At 48.9% G+C, this 16,462-nt stretch overlaps 2 protein-coding genes across 2 annotated transcripts; both read right to left on the bottom strand.

Annotated features, from left to right (window-relative positions):
- Positions 1 to 1,317: 1,317 nt before the first annotated feature.
- Positions 1,318 to 7,529, bottom strand: GPX6 (glutathione peroxidase 6). Its single transcript, XM_077162948.1, has 5 exons — positions 7,416 to 7,529; positions 6,215 to 6,368; positions 3,553 to 3,670; positions 2,919 to 3,018; positions 1,318 to 1,864 (listed from the first exon to the last, which is right to left on the bottom strand). Exons 1-5 carry the CDS (start codon positions 7,500 to 7,502, stop codon positions 1,658 to 1,660), a joined length of 666 nt encoding a protein of 221 aa, XP_077019063.1. The 5' UTR covers positions 7,503 to 7,529; the 3' UTR covers positions 1,318 to 1,657.
- Positions 7,530 to 13,254: 5,725 nt separating this feature from the next.
- LOC143683428 (arginine-fifty homeobox-like) lies at positions 13,255 to 14,214 on the bottom strand. The gene is given in 1 exon segment (XM_077159460.1): positions 13,255 to 14,214. A coding segment is annotated over 1 exon segment (960 nt).
- Positions 14,215 to 16,462: the final 2,248 nt, after the last annotated feature.

The raw sequence follows: 16,462 nt of genomic DNA, 5'->3' as shown, positions 1-16,462 counted from the left end.
TCAAGAGGTCGCCCCTCTGGCACCAGCGTGGGCCGTGCATGGTTTACACGGAGCTGAACCGCAGCCGGGCAGCACCACTGAGTCCTTTCCTCCTGATGTCACGGGCACGCCGGGGAACAGCACCCAAGTCAAGGTGGGCTCGCCAAGCCCAGGACAGGGCCTTAAGGTGCCCTGGGGGGACTTTCCCAGGGACTTTGGGGGTCTCGCCTCAGCGCTGACAGGGCCTACGGTGGGTGCTGGGAGCTTGGGTGGGCTGTGGTGGGGACACTGCCGCAGAGCCGTCCCCGGAGCACCGGGCTGCTGACCGCTGGGTTAGAGAGCATCGGAACCGCGCTGTCCAGATGTCCAGGCTCTCGGCCCCGCCCCGGCCCCAGCCCCGGCCCCGCCCGTCCTCCTGCTAGCGTGGCCCTAGTGATTCCAGAGCTGCGGCGGGAGCTCCGGGGTGCAGCGCTTCTGCTAAGCTTTCCAGGTTTGGGACAGTCCGCTGCCGTCTATCAGCCGTGCACAAGTTCTGTGAGCCTCTGGTTCAAAGAAAACATGTGTGGCGATGGCGGTGGTGAGCCCAGCACCGGAATAGTCATCACGCAGTGTTTGATGGTTTGCACTAAGTAAATTTCCTGCATTTTTAAGTGAAAAATATTTTAAAGTGCAAGTACCTATGTTCAAAATGATCTGTGAAAAGGAAAAGAAGCTTAGCTCTTTTATTCCATTTCCTCAACTAGGTAGTGGGCATACCTAGTTCAAGATCTCTCTAAGTAGTGGGCAGGGTGGGCATAGCAAGTGGTCTCCACGGTCCTGCCCAGGCCGCTTTGCAGGCGGGTACCACCAGCCCAGCGCTCTATGAAGGAGATTTTTTGAAATCTCCTTCATAGAAATGACTGCATTTCAGTTATAAAATACAGCTCAGTTGGCACTTCCCCGGAGGTCCTCTGCTCTTAGGAATAGGAGTGGTTTTGGCTGTGTTTTCTTCTGTTTTATGTGTTTTCACATTCTTGTCAGCGAGCATGAATTATAAATCGAAATATACATGTTTTGTTGTTGAGAGGAGATTCCTTGAGAAGTAAGGATCCCTCCCATGGTGGACAGGACACCTGACTCCAGGAGGGCTTGGCTTCTGGTCACAGCTGCTCTGTGGGCGCCCAGGCCGTAGCAGTGTCCCCTTTTAGTGCTTTGGCCAGGAAGGGATCTGGAGAGCTCTGAGAAAAATACTGAAGAACTGTGAGGTGGTCAGAGGAGCAGGGAAAAAGTGAGGGGGAGGGTAGGACCCGCATACAGTACGGGATTGAGAAACCACCACGGACGCCCAGCTGCTGCAGAGTTTTTTTTATTTCAGACAGTGATAAGAATGAATCTGAAGCTGGGGAGTCCTGGGGTGAGAGGAGAAAGCCCATCGCTCATGCTGAAGGGGCATCCCTGCCCAGGTGCCGTGACCCGAATGCACAAAGGGACAGGCACAGGGAAGGCTCCGGAAGGGCCCGGCCCCCAGGGGCTTTGAGACCCACCATCATGGAGATGCCCCTCCCTTCCCGAGAAGTGGGATCCTGCACTCAGAGCTCCTCTAGCATCCTGCAGGGGAGGGGAAGGGCGGGAAGGAGTGTGGAGGAAAGACAGAGCCCTCGACGGAGGGGTGGTCACCTCCTCTGGGCTCCAGCCCTTCCTACTTGGCTTTGGACTGCTTCAGGTACTCCAGCAAGTCTGACTTCACGGTGCTGACCGGAGCCTGGTGGTGCCAGCGCATGACAGGGACGCCGTCGGGCCCCACCAGGAACTTCTCAAAGTTCCAGCGGATGTCATGGACCCTCATGGGCTCCCAGAAGAGCTGGCTGGGTGAGCCCAAGACCTCAGACGGGGGAGGGCAGGAGTTCTGGGGCAGAGATGGGAGAAATAGAGAGAAGTGTATTTCCACCTCTTGCACTCCAGTCTGAACTAGTTACTCACCATAATGTTTGCCAATTTATTAATAACCTGACCTGTGTCTAATCGACCACAGACCTTTCAATGCACCATCACCAACACAGCAACTGCCACCCAAGCAACTGAGAGTTAGAGCACCCAGCAAGTGGAAAACATCCCTCATTTTCCCAGCCTCTCCTCCCATGCCTGTGATTATAGCATGGTCCTTGAAAAAAAAATTTTTTTCTCTTTTCTTGAGCAAGTCATGTCATTTCTCTGACCGCAGATTCCTTAGCTAAAAAACAATGCTTTGGATTGTAGAAATGCCCAAAGTTTGGTACTTCACAGGCCAGTAAAATTTCAATAAATTTTTTTGGGGAAATCAATGTACAATTGACTTTTGCTATAACAATAAGAAAATTTAATGTCTATTAAATAAATTTTAAAAATTAAAGGATTTTAAAATATTTGGATGAACCATATAAGACTGCTGATATCACCACTTCTTGTGCAACAAAAATAGAAATTTATATGAACCTTCCTACTATTAATTATATTCATTAAGTTGAGCTTTATCCCAAACTCCCTACTTTGTCCTATTTTTCTCCTTATCCTGAAGATGGATGAAAATTTCAACAAGGACCAGACTTGTTCTGGGACCAGCAAACCAAGAGGTCCTCAGGGGCCTTCCACGCAGGTCTCCTGTGGCCCTAACATGTGACTTTAAAGGCATTTACCACAAAAGGCAGTTTACATATCCATTTCTATTTCTGATTCCCCAACTAGATAAGAGCTCCTTCGGGAGCACAATTCCTTGCACACAGTAGGGATTCAATAAATGATTGCTGAATGAGTTCATCATTGCCAGTCCCTAGGGAAGGTTACTACAGGGAAGAGTACAACCCGTAGCGCGTTTCCTCTGCTTTAGCCAGAGCCCACAAGCAATGTGGCCATGACCCCTGAATTTATCTGAGTATCTCTTTCCAAGGACTCCAGTCCCAGTCCTAGACGTGGTGTTCACTCACCTTCAGGAAGGTAAAGACTTTCTGTTCTTTCTCTCCATTTACATCCCCTTTCTCAAAGAGCTGGAAATTGGGGACAAAGCCACCACCAGGACGGACATACCTACAAAGGGCAAGAGGAACCAGGAGGGCCTTAACAGAGACAAGGATGGATAGTAATGGACACCACAACTTCAGCACAAAAGGGAATGAAGTGGGGAGAGGGGGGCTTGGGGTGGAGACAGGTAGACAGGGAAGGTGAGGAAAGAGACGTTTCTGAGAATCAGGACTTCAGGCAGTAGGCTTTATAGAGCCACTGAGAGAATTCCAAGAAAATTGAAAGGTCATATTTTGAGCTTAGACATCTTGAATTGTTTCCATTTACAACATTCCCCCCTTTTCCCTGATCAACCAACTATGGACCCAGCATCTCTGTGCTTCCTTTCCACTAGATCTTCCCTGGTTTTACCATCAAAGACCTCAAAGGTAGAGAGAATACTTGAGCTTTGCCATCAGGGCAAGAAAGAATTCAAAGCATCAAGCCGGTACTCTTCAGCTCATTTTCTACCACCCACCCCAGAGTTTCCAGAAAGGGAGAGCTTTCAGGGAGACTGGGGAAGAGAAATCCTAACAGGGCTTCTTCCAAGCAGGTACTCACTTGAGCCCAGAAAGGATCTCCGAGTTCTTTCCTGGTTCCTGTCTTCCAAACTGGTGGCAGGGAAAGCCCAAAACAACCAGACCAAAAGGCTTCATCTCCTCCTGTAGTGCATTCAGTTCTGTAGGTAGGGAATGAGCAGCACGGGTAGCCTGCCAGCAGCCCTATCTTGAGCCCAGAAGAACTACTGGATTTGTCTATTTATCACGTGAAGGAACTGAGGGAAGGTTCATATTTACAAAGATTGCCAGTTGCAGTGAAGCTAAAACACAGGTTTCCAGAAACTCATACAAATGGCTGCTTTTTTTTCTTGTGCTGTAGTTACCATAACTGACAGAACTTCAAAATCCAATGGTAGCCCTTCTGTAAAAGCACATATTGGTTGACTCTATGTGGAGGTCTTGTTTGGTTCTGATGGGAATGCTGATTGCCTCCCTTAGGAGGTAAACTGATTGATTAAGCAAATGCTTTTTAAGAAAACAGCAAACAAAATGGACATTCTACCCCCATCCGTGCCCCATGAGGACCCAACTCAAGGACATGGGGACTTCTGCCACATACCCAGGAGCATCCTTTGGTGCTGTAACCTAAGCGCGGCAGGAGTCCGAGAAATTCTAAGTCCAGCTCCACAGCACTCTACAAGCTCTAATCAATTCCCGTGACCTAACAGTCTCCTCATTGTGACCAGGCCACAAACTCTAAACCACTCTTTCCTACTGCCAGGAAGTCTTCCATCGTGTCTGCCTAGATTTGTACCTGAACTTCCATTTTAACCATCTTCAGTCAGATATACCCAGTTCCCACGGCCAGCACCAGTCAGTCCCGTTCAGACTCAGTCCTGCTTGCTAACAGCTCTCCTAAGCACCTTTGCTAAATGGAGAGGCTTCCTGTTTTTATAGATTTCCTCAGTTACTTTTCATACTGACTGCCTTCTTGTCTTTAGCCATCAAGAATATTTTGTTCCTAGAGCAGAAACACTTAGCAGACCTGAAATCTAGTTCTCTGGCAAGTTTCCTTCATACTCACAATTTCCTCATCTGGAGCAAAAGTCGACTGAGATTCTCTTTAAAATTTTCATCAAATACTTAATAAATTACACCATAGTAACACAATTTTAATGTACCTTAAAAATGAATGAGGGACGGGCCACGGTGGCTCAGCAGGTAAGAATGCTTGCCTGCCATGCCCTAGGACCCGGGTTCGATTTCTGGTGCCTGCCCATGTTAAAAAAAAAAAAAAAAAGAATGAGGAAACTCATCATGTACTCATACAGAACAACCTTCAAGATATTTTATTGTATGAAACAGCAAGGTGCAGAGGTTTTGTGTGTGTGTGTGTGTGTGTGCGTGCGTGTGCCTGAGAGTGTGAGTGAGCGAGAGAAATCCGCTTGTATATGCATAAAAGATGTATGCAAATGTATACCATAGACATGATATTGTTTGCTTGAAGGGGAGGGGTGTGCGAGGTTTCAATGCAAACCCTTTTGTATTTTTGAACTTTGAATTGTGAATATCTCACCTTTTCAACACATAACACATTTGAATTAAAAACTAAAGCAGAGGGTAGGCTATGGTGGCTCAGCAGGCAAGGATGCTTGCCTGCCATGCCAGAGGACCCAGGTTCGATTCCCAGTGTCTGCCCATGTAAAAAAAAAAAAAAGCTGAAGCAGACATAAAATTCTTATGTCAAGAACTATGTCTCTCTCCAGCATAATCCACCTGGAACCTCTTTTGCTGCACCACTAATAGACACAAACTCTTCTCTGAGGCATGCACAAAGAAAGAGACAAATCCCCCTTGGCCACCCCTGAAGACAGGGCTGAGGTTGGATGGACAGAGCCTTCTCTGTGTCACCAGCCTTCACCCATGCAAAGGCCACTCAGGCAGAAAACCACAGTCCCCTCTTCTCGGTCATTTTGAGATGCTTGGTGAACCCAAAGGCATTTTCCAAAAGATCAGCCTTCTATTCAGTTGTTACCAGAAGTCTCCAGTGAGAAGAAAAGCTGCCCCCAGAAGCTAGAAGCTGCCTGCTCATCACAGCAAGGCTGGGGCTCTCTTGCTGGAGGAAGCAACTTCACAGGTAGCAAAGACACAACACATGGCCATGATGGAGCGAGACAAAGCAAGGCCATTCCATAATCATGTCTGGACACAGAGAAAAGCTTGAACTTCATGTCAGCTGCAAAAATATTCCCCTTTCCTAGTCTATATGAGGGACTTGATGCTTCTTTAGCAATTATGGCGTTAGCTTTACTTTATTCTTCTCACCTCGAAGACATGATTTAGTGAATTGCCCCTATTTCCTGACAGCGTGCAGTCCAGAGTAAAGCTTCAGTTTCTTGCACTTTTTTTCAAAATCAAGCCAAGTCCAGGTCTTACAACAAGTCCTTTCCGCCTCCTTGTCACTGAGACGCCCTGTGTCCCTGCAGGGCCGGCCCTCCCTGACCGCCGTGAGCACACACTCAGCTTGCTCACCTACTGCGCGTGTTCCTGATGGCCTCTGGGACAGTCTGAGCTCTCGGTCTGGAGATGATCATTCTGGCACTCTCGGGAGCAGTGCAGTGGCAGCACAGGAGCCGAGGCACATAATCACCCATCTTACAGGGCCCCTCCCTCCACCCAGCAACACGTTTAGAAAACTAGAGCTGGTTGAAATGAGCTCTCACCGGGGTACTGCGCCGTCAAGCCTCAGTAGGTGGCCACGTTGACGAACAGGACGTGCTGGCCCGCGTACCGCCGGAACTGGACGTACTCCTGCCCGCTGAGCGCCAGGGCGCCGTACTCGTAGATGGTGCCCGTGATGCCCGGGTAGCAGTCCGTCTGCGGGCACCAGAGAAGCAGTGAGGCAGCGGCGCGGTGGCGGCTCCCGGCGGCCACCGACTTTCTCAAGACAACCAAAACTTTTCATGCAAGAACTCGAAACTACGAGTTGAAGAGGCCTTTTCAAGTAACATCTTTCGTCAGGGCCCGTGTCAAACTAGAACCCTGCTGTAACAACCTATGTTCAGTGGTCCTTAGGCTGCAGGGAGGCCAGGGCACCTCTCCTTCCGACTGGGCGCCTTCTCCCACTTCTTCCCTCCCCGCTCTGGCCATCTCATCCTTCTTAAACATTCTTATCACATGTCTGCAGAGTTTCTCACACTGGAAATAGGTTCAGCATGAATTTCGCGTGCTCCTATGCTGTCATTTCCTCCCGAAAGCGGGGCCCACAGCTGGCTCCTCCTTTCTTCCCACTGAAGTTTCTCTTCCAGATTTTCTCCCGCGTGTGGCTCCCTGGCCCGCAGCGGGTCCTCGGGGACCCCTCTCCTCACACCGGAGACACCTCCTGCGCGCCTCAGGCAGGGAGCAAATCTTAGGAAGCAGGGGGACCTTCCCACCGGCGACCACACGGGGAAGAGCAGGCAGGACCCGAAGCTAAGTCCCTGATAAGTGGGGTCGGAGCCAGATTTACTGGAGAAGGGAAGGAAAGTAATCTAAATGGGGGTCCCAGGGATCCGGTCCACGGGGCCGCCCTCTGTACCTGAACTTCGGTGGGAGGACGGGGCGAGATATTCTGCGCCTCCTGTCCGTATCTGTCCCTGGGACCCTGGGAGTGGCTGCTCCTTGCCGGCTTCTCAGGAAGCGCCCCTGGCAAGCTCCTTCCCTGAGCGTCTACCCAACACAGGGGGAAGGGTGCGGGTACGGAGGGCAGCCTTCTTCCCCCACCCACCCCGGGGCAGCCCCCTGCACGAGAGAGGACAATCCACGTGGGGGACAGACAGGCGGCGGAAGGGCTGTGCCCCGGAGCAGACAAGAGGGGAGAGCAGCTCTCCCGCCCTGCGGCCAAGTGTGTCTCCCGGCCGCGCCCGGCGCCCCTGGGACACTCACCTTCATCACTTGCTGTCCGGGGTTCGGCTGCGCGAGGCCGACCAGGAGCAGCGGGAGAAGACAGGGAGCCCAGCGCCGCGCGCTCATGTTGGCATCCGACGGGTCCGCGCCTCAGGTGTGGGGGACGTCGGTCCCTTTAGAGCCCCCGGCAGGACCCGCCTGAAGCCGAGCTGCCCAATAGCAGAGCGACCCGCGCGCCCGCCCCCTCCCCTCCCCCAACCCGCACCCGGCGCGCCAGCCCCCTGCACCCCGCTCTTGCCCCCTCTCCACCCTCCGACCCCCACCCGCACCCCGCGCGCCCGCCCCCTTCCCTACCCCCACCTCCCAGGCCTCGCGCGCCCGCCCCCTCCCCACCCCACTCCCCGCACCCCGCGCGCCTCCGGGTCCTGCCCAGGGGCTCCACGCGTGTCCCCGCGGCCTGGGGGACCTTCCGTGGAGAACCCGAGGCTCTGCCCCTGCCCCCCCAGGTTATCGGCAGTTCCCAGGCGCCGGCTCCACAACCGGGCAGTAAGGCCACTGCCAGGTAATTTGAGTCTAGCTTTTCCAAAGAACCTTCTAACACCTTCTGTTACAGCCCACAAAGCAGAGACCTGCCTCAAGTTCCCAGCACCCCAGGTTATGAGAGGGTGAGGAGAAAAGTGACACTGGGAGAAAAATAGGCTCCATATAAATAAAACACGAAAACTTGATATGCTTGTTATATCAGTACTGCTTAAAAATCTAGAAGAAATATGGCACTGCAGGAAAATTCCAGGCAATTCACTGGAAAAGAAATGAAAATGGACAAACTATACCAAGAATTTCTCCAAAGTAAATAAAAACACCAAATAAGTAAGATATCAGGTTTTAGTTATCAGGTCACACAATTAAAATAAATAAAAACAATATCCAACTTTGGGGTTTACTTAGCTGGAATAAGCATTTACAGTCAGAGCTGTGTGGTGCTGGTTGTTGGAACATTTTTGGAAGGTAATTTATCTCAATGAATGCAGTAGAGGACAGAACCATTGGCCCCACGTGGCCATTTCTGGACAGTTACACCAAGAATTATGTGAAACCAACAGAGACACGTATGCACGAGGACAGCCTCCCTACAATGCAGTTACAGAATCTTAGAGGCCAGTTAAATGTCCAATAATGGTAACTTCATTAAAAAGTATCACCTCTAGAGTGAACATGAAGCGACATTAGAAACAAGGATATAATCTTAAGCCCAAGGAAACAGTCTGTTGTTTCACCCGTGCAGGATGAAGGCTTCGGTAGATGGCCTGTGTCCTTCCCCTGCTCTGCCGGACAAGTTACAGTGAGAGCCACCATCTGAGGACAAAGCAGACCCAGCGGGGGCTTTAGGGAGCCTGAGCAGCCTTATCCTTGGTGAATAATTCGTTTTATTTAACTCTGTGAATCCTGAAGACAGCTCATAGAAATTACAGGCGAGCAAATAGAAAACCACAGAATAAGAAAGGCTCTGTGAGACTGGGGGTGGCCTCACCGGCAGAGGCCCAGAACCGGGAAGAGGCCCCGACAGTGTCCTGTCTGCCCTTCGCCTTCCGTGGACTGACCAGCCTCTGGACGTAAGTTCCGGACGCTTACTCCCTTCCAGCAAAGAAAGCTCAGTACCTCAGGACCAGCTGGGGAGGAGGAGGTACGTGAATGGGGCGTCCCAGGGCAGTGAGAACAAAATTTTGCGGCAACAAGAACCCTTTGAAGAGAAACCCACCCTCCTCCCACCCAGGGAACCCTTGCCGCAGAGTCCCTGGGGCCTGGGAGTTGCCGGGTGAGCCTGAGAAAGTGGACACTCTGAGGATGGGCGCGAGGTCAGAACGCAGATTCCTTTGGGGTCAGAATTATAGATTGCTTTGTGTTCAGCTGAAATGTCAGCGAAGTTCATTCTTTATCACACAGTAAACACTAGACTCAGGATGATCTCCTAAGAAAGCCTCTTAACCTCCCCTTCATCCCTGTGCCCCAGGGAAGGGCCACAGAACTCTCTGGAAGGAAGGAGGAGGCGGGTGCGTCCAGCCGTAGCTCAGGGAGCCCAGACATCACCAGCCACTTCCAACAGTGGCCATGGAGTCCACCCGTGCTTTCCAGGGAAGGCTTGGGGTTCTGGAAAACGCTGACTTGAAGACACGGAGGAGACTTGTCCCTCTCCACTTCTCTTCCCTGCCAGCCAGGAAACTCGCCGTGTCCAGGGCCTTTAAAAATGCCGTCTCGCTCCCACCTCTCACCTCCAGCTCTCAAGGCCTCTCTGCCCAGGGCTTAACGCTGCTTAGAGAAGGTTTGAAAAGATCTCGACAAATCTGATATTTGAAAGAATCCAAGAGACCTTCTTTTGAGATCAAATCATCCAAAAAGTACAAAATGTTATATAATGTTTTCTCAGACAATGCCTCCTGCATTTAGTTGAAATTGAAGTTGTGAAAAACAACGTGCATTTGCAGCTAGAACGGGCATACGCACAGATGCTCATTTGAGAATTCGACTTGCCTAGGTGTGGCCTGGCATTCTCATCCCCCGAGCTTGCCCCTAATTCTTATTCCTCACTTCTGACTCCTTCCTGAGCCTGTCTGTGATCTCCTGACCCTAGTGCAACGGGATGTAAGGCTCAAGTGAAGAGGCCCGTGCTTTGGGGGCAATGGTGAGATTTAGCAGCTGTCACTCATCAATGCCAGTGTCACCCCCAGAGCCCCTTTTAACCTCCTCCTTGCAACCCACGATTACAGGCACAAAAGGACACACAGAACCAGCAAAGCAAGAACACAAATTCTCAAATAACACGGGTTTAAGCCATTGTCCAGTAGTCCCTGTTAATGAGGTATGCCTGGGCTGAGAATGAAATCCCGTCATTAGATTAAATGTTTAGGGCGCAGCTTAATCTTCGCCTTCACCCACCGCACATTTCCTCCTCCTTAAATCCTCTTTATCAGCAAACGATAAAGCGTAACACAATACTGAGTAGGAATTCATTGGAGAAGAAAGATGCAAACCCAGATGCCGTGGGGACCAGAAGTTCGGCCTAGGGCCGGGGACAATAGGGGCCACTGCCCGAAGCTGTGGATTGGTCAATCCATGCAGCATGGAGCTGGGCTGGGTGCTGGACAGGGCAGTGATTCTAGGAGAGGCTGCCCTGGCCCTTGCTGCTGTATTTCTCCACCTCGGACAGCTGCTTATAACTCCGACAACAAGTCCGAAGCCCCGACATGCACCCCTGTCTCTCCTACCTCATCCCAGGCCAGTTCCAGCTCTTGGGAGAAACGGGCATTGTTGAAGGAACACAGACATTGGAGTCAAGAGTCAAGACGCTGGGTTTTAGTCCCAGCTCCAACACCTTTAATTGAGTCCTCTTGGCAAGCCGTCCACTTGGGCCTCACTTTCCTCATCAGAAGGATTTGGACTGGTCATTGGTTAATCACCAGGGTTACTTTCAGCTGTTAAAAGGTGTACTTTCGAGGCTGTTTTTAAGTCCCCCCAAAGCAGGTTGGGTGCTGCCCAGAACTTCCATCGTTGGCATCACCTGACAGAGCCGAATCTCAGGCCCACCTCAGACCCACCAAACCAAAATCCACTTTTTAAACAAGATCATCAATTGATCTGTATGCATATCATCAATACGCATAGCCATAGGTTTGAGAAACGCTGCCCTAGATGATGGTCTGTCCCTTGTCCTGCGCCCCTCCGGTCGCGCGCACTGCACCGTCTCATAAGCCCAGCCACCTGTCTGGAGGGGCGCGTGTTAATGCACGAGTAGCCAGGGAATGGCATTCCGGGGAAGCGTGGCCCTACGCCAGTGGCCTGCCCCGGGATTAAGTTTCATTCTTTGCAAGGAAGGTAACCCTCTCTGTCACACACCTCTTGTGAGGCCCTAATAGGATAAAAGGCAGAAAGTTGTTGACAGGTATTTGGATTGGTAAAATGGTGGGAGTTGTCTTCCCAGGCTACCTCCTCTCCCATTCTGTTCCCTTCTGGACTTTCCTTGCCAGCTCAGCTTTACTGAGGTCCCTTGTTCACTGAAGTGATAAATTCTTCCTTTTTCATGATAAGCCCTTTTCGTCCGCCCCTCCACCTGCCCTGACTCCCCAGGTTCACACAGAAGGTGGTCCTTCCTCCTGGAACTGAACTCTAGGTGAGGTTGAATTCCTGTGAGTTCTCTTGGAAACCAGAAGCTTTTGGTCATCTCAGATTTCTGAGCTCTTGTCAGTGGCCTCAGTGCTAATGTCTGACCACTGACACCTGGTCCAACCTTGCAGGTTCCCAGGCCTTTAGGGCAGCTGAGCAGAGGGCTTCCTTCGCTGGACACACATTTCTCAGCTCTTCTGCCTTCTCCCTCTTCTCAGTTCAAAAATAAGTGCAAAGATACAAGTTCAGAATACTCATGCCACTGACTAGCTCCTTCACTGTGATGTTACTGCGTCTGAATCTCAGTGTCTTCACCTGTGAAACCAAGGTGATGAAGTATTGCCCTCCTAGGGCTGCTACAAAGATTAAATGTGATAGTAAATGTAAATCACTTGGTTCAGGACCTGACACAAATAAGCAACTACAAGTTGTTTATCATGTACATTTTTCAGCTTTGTCCATGAGAAAACTGAAACCCAGAGAAAGATGACATATCAGAGGCCACAAAGTCTGAAATGATGAAATGAAGAAAACTCCTCGTTTCTATTCTAGAGCTTTGTTCTGGTTCCATATGACCAGTTGTTAGTTATTGTTACCAAAGCTTTACTGTTCTAGACAATTCGCATTTTCTCATCTTAAAATAGCTAGCCTTTCACCCCTATGAAGCTTATTCTTGCAAAGGAGAAGCTAAGCCCGCTTATAATTATGCCCAAGAGTCACCCCTAGAGAACCTATTTTGTTGCTGAGATATGGCCTTTCTCTCTAAGCCGACTCAGTCAGTGAACTCACTGCCCTCTCCCCTATGTAGGACATGACTCCCAGGGATGTAAATCTCCCTGGCAATGTGGGACAGAACTTCCAGGATGAGCCTGCACCTGGCATCATGGGATTGAGAAAGACTTCTTGACCAAAAGGGGAGGAGAGAAGTGAGACAAAAAAAAGTGTCAGTGGCTAAGAGATTTCAAGCAGAGTTGAGAGGTTATCCTGGAGGTTATTCTTATGTATTATATAGAGATCCCTTTTTAGCTTATGGTGTATTGGAGAGGCTGGAGGGAAGTTACGGAAACTGTTGTATTCCAGTAGCCTTGATTCTTTTTTTTTAATTTGCAAAAGACTGTTATTAGAATGAAAAGAGAAGTCAAAGAATTAGAGAAAATATTTGCAAAATATATATCTGAAATATACATAGAACTCTGAAAGCTAAACAATAAGAAAAACGACCAGCCAAATCTTAGAAATGGGCAAAAGATCTGGACAGGTCACCAATTAAGGTATGCAGATGGAAAATAAGCATACGAAAAGATTATCAACATCATTTGTCATTAGGTAATTGCAAATTAAAACAACAATGAGATACCACTATACGTCTATTAGAATGGCCAAAATCCCAAACATGGGCAAGACCATTGGCCACCTGGGGGACCAGGAAGGCCTTTCTCCAAGGAGAGTACTGAGGACTGATTTTGTGGTGAAGAGCTATAGTTGGAAAAGCTCTAGTACCTACAATATTTCCAAGATAATCATAGTGACACTAATTCAGATATCTGAGTTAAAAGTAGACCAGAGAGGTGGGCCATGGTGACTCAGCAGGCAGAGTTCTCACCTGCCATGATGAAGACCGAGGTTAGATTCCTGGTGTCTGCTCATGCAAAAAAAAAAAAAAATGTAGGTCAAAGAGAGAAGAGAAGTATGTGCAAAGGCTGGGAAGATCCTACTTCTATTAGGGCTGATATTTACTAGTACCCTGACATAGAAATCCATGGTCTGCCATCCTGGAGGGGTTCTCAAATTCCAAGCTATATCTTATAGGGTAGGCCTCAAAGCCTTGGCTTGTCCCACCAAACCAGGTTTGCTCTGGAGATAGACCTACAGCTGGACCAGCAAAGTTGCTGAAAGTGTTATCCTGTTCTTCTGGCTGAGGTCTTTTGGGTGAAAGATACTGATAGAGACAGCTGAAGGAAGAGCTGGAAAGCTCATCCTCATCAGGAAAACTGTACAATTCCACAATTTGGGATATATCATAAGCATCAGAATACAAAGCAGGAACTGAGGCCACAAGCATTTCCAGCTGTGGATCTTGCATTTGGGTGCCACTTGTGGGATTAGTGAAGGCAGAGTCCCATGCCAAATCTGAAGTACCTAATGGCTGTGGTGGAAGGAAGCTGTAGTAATTGGAAACCACAGGAAAAAAAGAATAAGGATTGGTGTCTGCTCTGTATGAGGTGGGCACATTTTCCTTGGCTGGAAGGATCTGTCTTTGTTTCTCTAGTGGTTGCCATTGTTGCTGCTGCTGCTTCCTCCATTTGAATCACCGGTTCCTGAACCAAATCTTCACTCTTGACTCCTCTATGTTGAGTTTCAAAGCCAGTTCCTTCTGGGCATTTTTATCTGGAAACATGGTCTGTCTGAATAGAGTTTCCAATTCTTCATGCTGTTTGTGGGAGAATAAGGTACGATCATGATGCTTCCTGCATATTGAGGAATTGGGTTGACGCTGAGGTGCCAAGTCCGTGCTGGATTTACGCATATTGATGAAAGGACCTGGCTGGGGCATGTCAGTGGGCACTCTGTTCATCCGGGATATGGGATTGGCTGGATGCTGTGGTATTGAGTTCATGTTGGAATCACCCATGTTGACAAAAGGGTCAGGCTGGGGATTCTCTGGGGCGATTCTGTTCATCGGAGACCCCGAAATATGAGATGAAAAGCTGTGAGCCACTTGTTCTTGTGGTATCATTTTCATGCTGGGATCACCCATGTGGATTAAAGCATGCTGCTGGGGATTCCCAGGGACCTCTGTGTCTGTCTGGCTACCAGTGGACTCCATCCACAGGTCTGTCATGAATCCCTTTGAAGTGTCCATTTTCAGTCTTGTTTGATGTGTCTTTCTCCGGAAATGCAGTTTCTTCAGTGTGTCCTCATCAGCCTTGATTCTTAAAGAAGACTATGTAACAATATAATTTTTGCAATGTGACCATGTGAGTGTGAAAACGTTGTGTCTGATGCTCATTTTATCCAGGGTATGGACGGATGACTTAGAAAAGTAAGGATAATAAATAAATAAATAAGTAATGGGGGAGATAAAGGATAAAAATTGGGTAGGTTGAAATACTGGGTCAATGAGAGGGAGAGGTAAGGCTGTGGGGTGTGCAATTTTTTTCTGGAGTGATGCAAATGTTCTAAAAAGTGATCATGGTGATGAACACACAACTATGTGATGATATTGTGAGTCATTGATTGTATAATATGGTTGGACTGTACGTGTGTGGATGTTTCTCAATAAAAATTAAAAAAAAAAGCTAGCCTTTGAGTGGTAAGGAGATACTTTGATATAGAACTCAACAGTAGGTTAAGTGACTTAAGACCCCAATTCCCCATGTTTCTGTGTCCTGTTTCTGAGCACCTTGAGTCCTCGTGTCCTCAAATAAGAAGTGAAGGCAAAGGAGCAAACACGGAGCAAGAGGATGCAAGCAGCCATCGCATGTCTCTGGCCTCCTGAAGGCATTACACGCTCCTCCTGCTCGCTCCTTCCTGGAATATTGCTCTCATCCTTAGTTTATCTTCTCAGGTCAGGGTCTTCTCCAGCCCTTCTGCCGTCCACACGTTGCCTCTGTGACCCGACTGGAGACGGGTTTTGTGGAGATCATTCTTCTGCTGAAACACCTGATGCCTCCCACCCTCTCAGAGCTGTAGATTGGAATGCTCATGCGGAGCATCCAGGGTCTTTCTGGACTGGACTGCAGCCTAATCCAGGTTTAACGTCCAGCATGTCCCTTCACAGATGTGCTTCAGGCCGACTGAACTGTCTCCATCACCCAAAGTCCACATGTCGTGTGGTGATTCCTGATATTCTGGGTCAAGCCTGGGTCGGTACTTTGGGACCATTCTTGAATGATTCTTTGATACATAAGTTACATATTTTCATTCAAAATAATTAGACACACTTTTATAGCTCAGAGGTAACTCTCTGCAGCCCAAGTCACAAATCAGGGTCCTGGCAGGCTTGACCAGGTCTCCAGCTGAACCTGGGTCAGTCCTGCCACGTTTCACAAACAGCCCAGGGGGAGCAGGAAGAATGGGAGACTTAAATGGATTTGCGTCAACCATGGCCTCCTTGACCCAATCAACATGGAGTAGTTGAGAGAATATAGACAGAATTCTTAAGAAGAGGGCACAAGGCTACATGGAAGTGAATTTCAGTTCAGAGACAAAAACTGAATTCTCTCTGATTTCCTTTCAAGGCTCTTCCATTGCCTTACGCCTAACCCCACACTCGCCTCAGGGTTCTTTTATGCTCAACCTTTTTGATCAAAAAGGAAACAAGATCCTTTATTGCTTTGATACAGGCATGATTGCAGTTCCAGAATGAAAGAACTTCTTCACTTTTCTGAACCCAACTTAGAGATTCAGGCTACCGGTGGGTTCCAGCCGAAGGATTCTCCTGACTTAATCCATTCTCCTGTGTGCATGAAGTCTCCTCTCGGGATGCCAGGGACTTCCTTCTCTGAAGAAGGAAGAAGATTGGAGATTGCAGAAGGAAAGATCTGCACATCTCAGGAGGGCTGGACTCCAATTCCAGACTTATAATAATTTTATAATGCCAGTGTTGGAATAAAGTAGGTGATGCACATTTTCCCTAATTTGCCAAGTATGAGAGTAAAATTGAAAATATAAATTCACTTGACTTTAAATCAAACTTTCTGCCTTTTGAAATTTTTTATATCACTAGACTTGTTAGGAATTTGAGGCGAATGATGGTTTCACTGCAGTTTCCTTTTTTGTTACCTTTTGTCCATGCTGGTGCCTATTATGACCTCTTCCTTGCAATAGCGAGGCCGTGGCTGGAGGAGAACCCAGGCTGGCTGAGACCCTGACCTGCGACTTTACACAGGCGGCCTCAGAAGCACAGTCCTGCCAGAAGCCCGGTC

This window comes from Tamandua tetradactyla, chromosome 5, assembly GCF_023851605.1.
Source record: "Tamandua tetradactyla isolate mTamTet1 chromosome 5, mTamTet1.pri, whole genome shotgun sequence".
Classification (NCBI taxonomy): Eukaryota; Metazoa; Chordata; class Mammalia; order Pilosa; family Myrmecophagidae; genus Tamandua; species Tamandua tetradactyla.
This window is presented reverse-complemented; position numbering and strand designations above follow the sequence as displayed.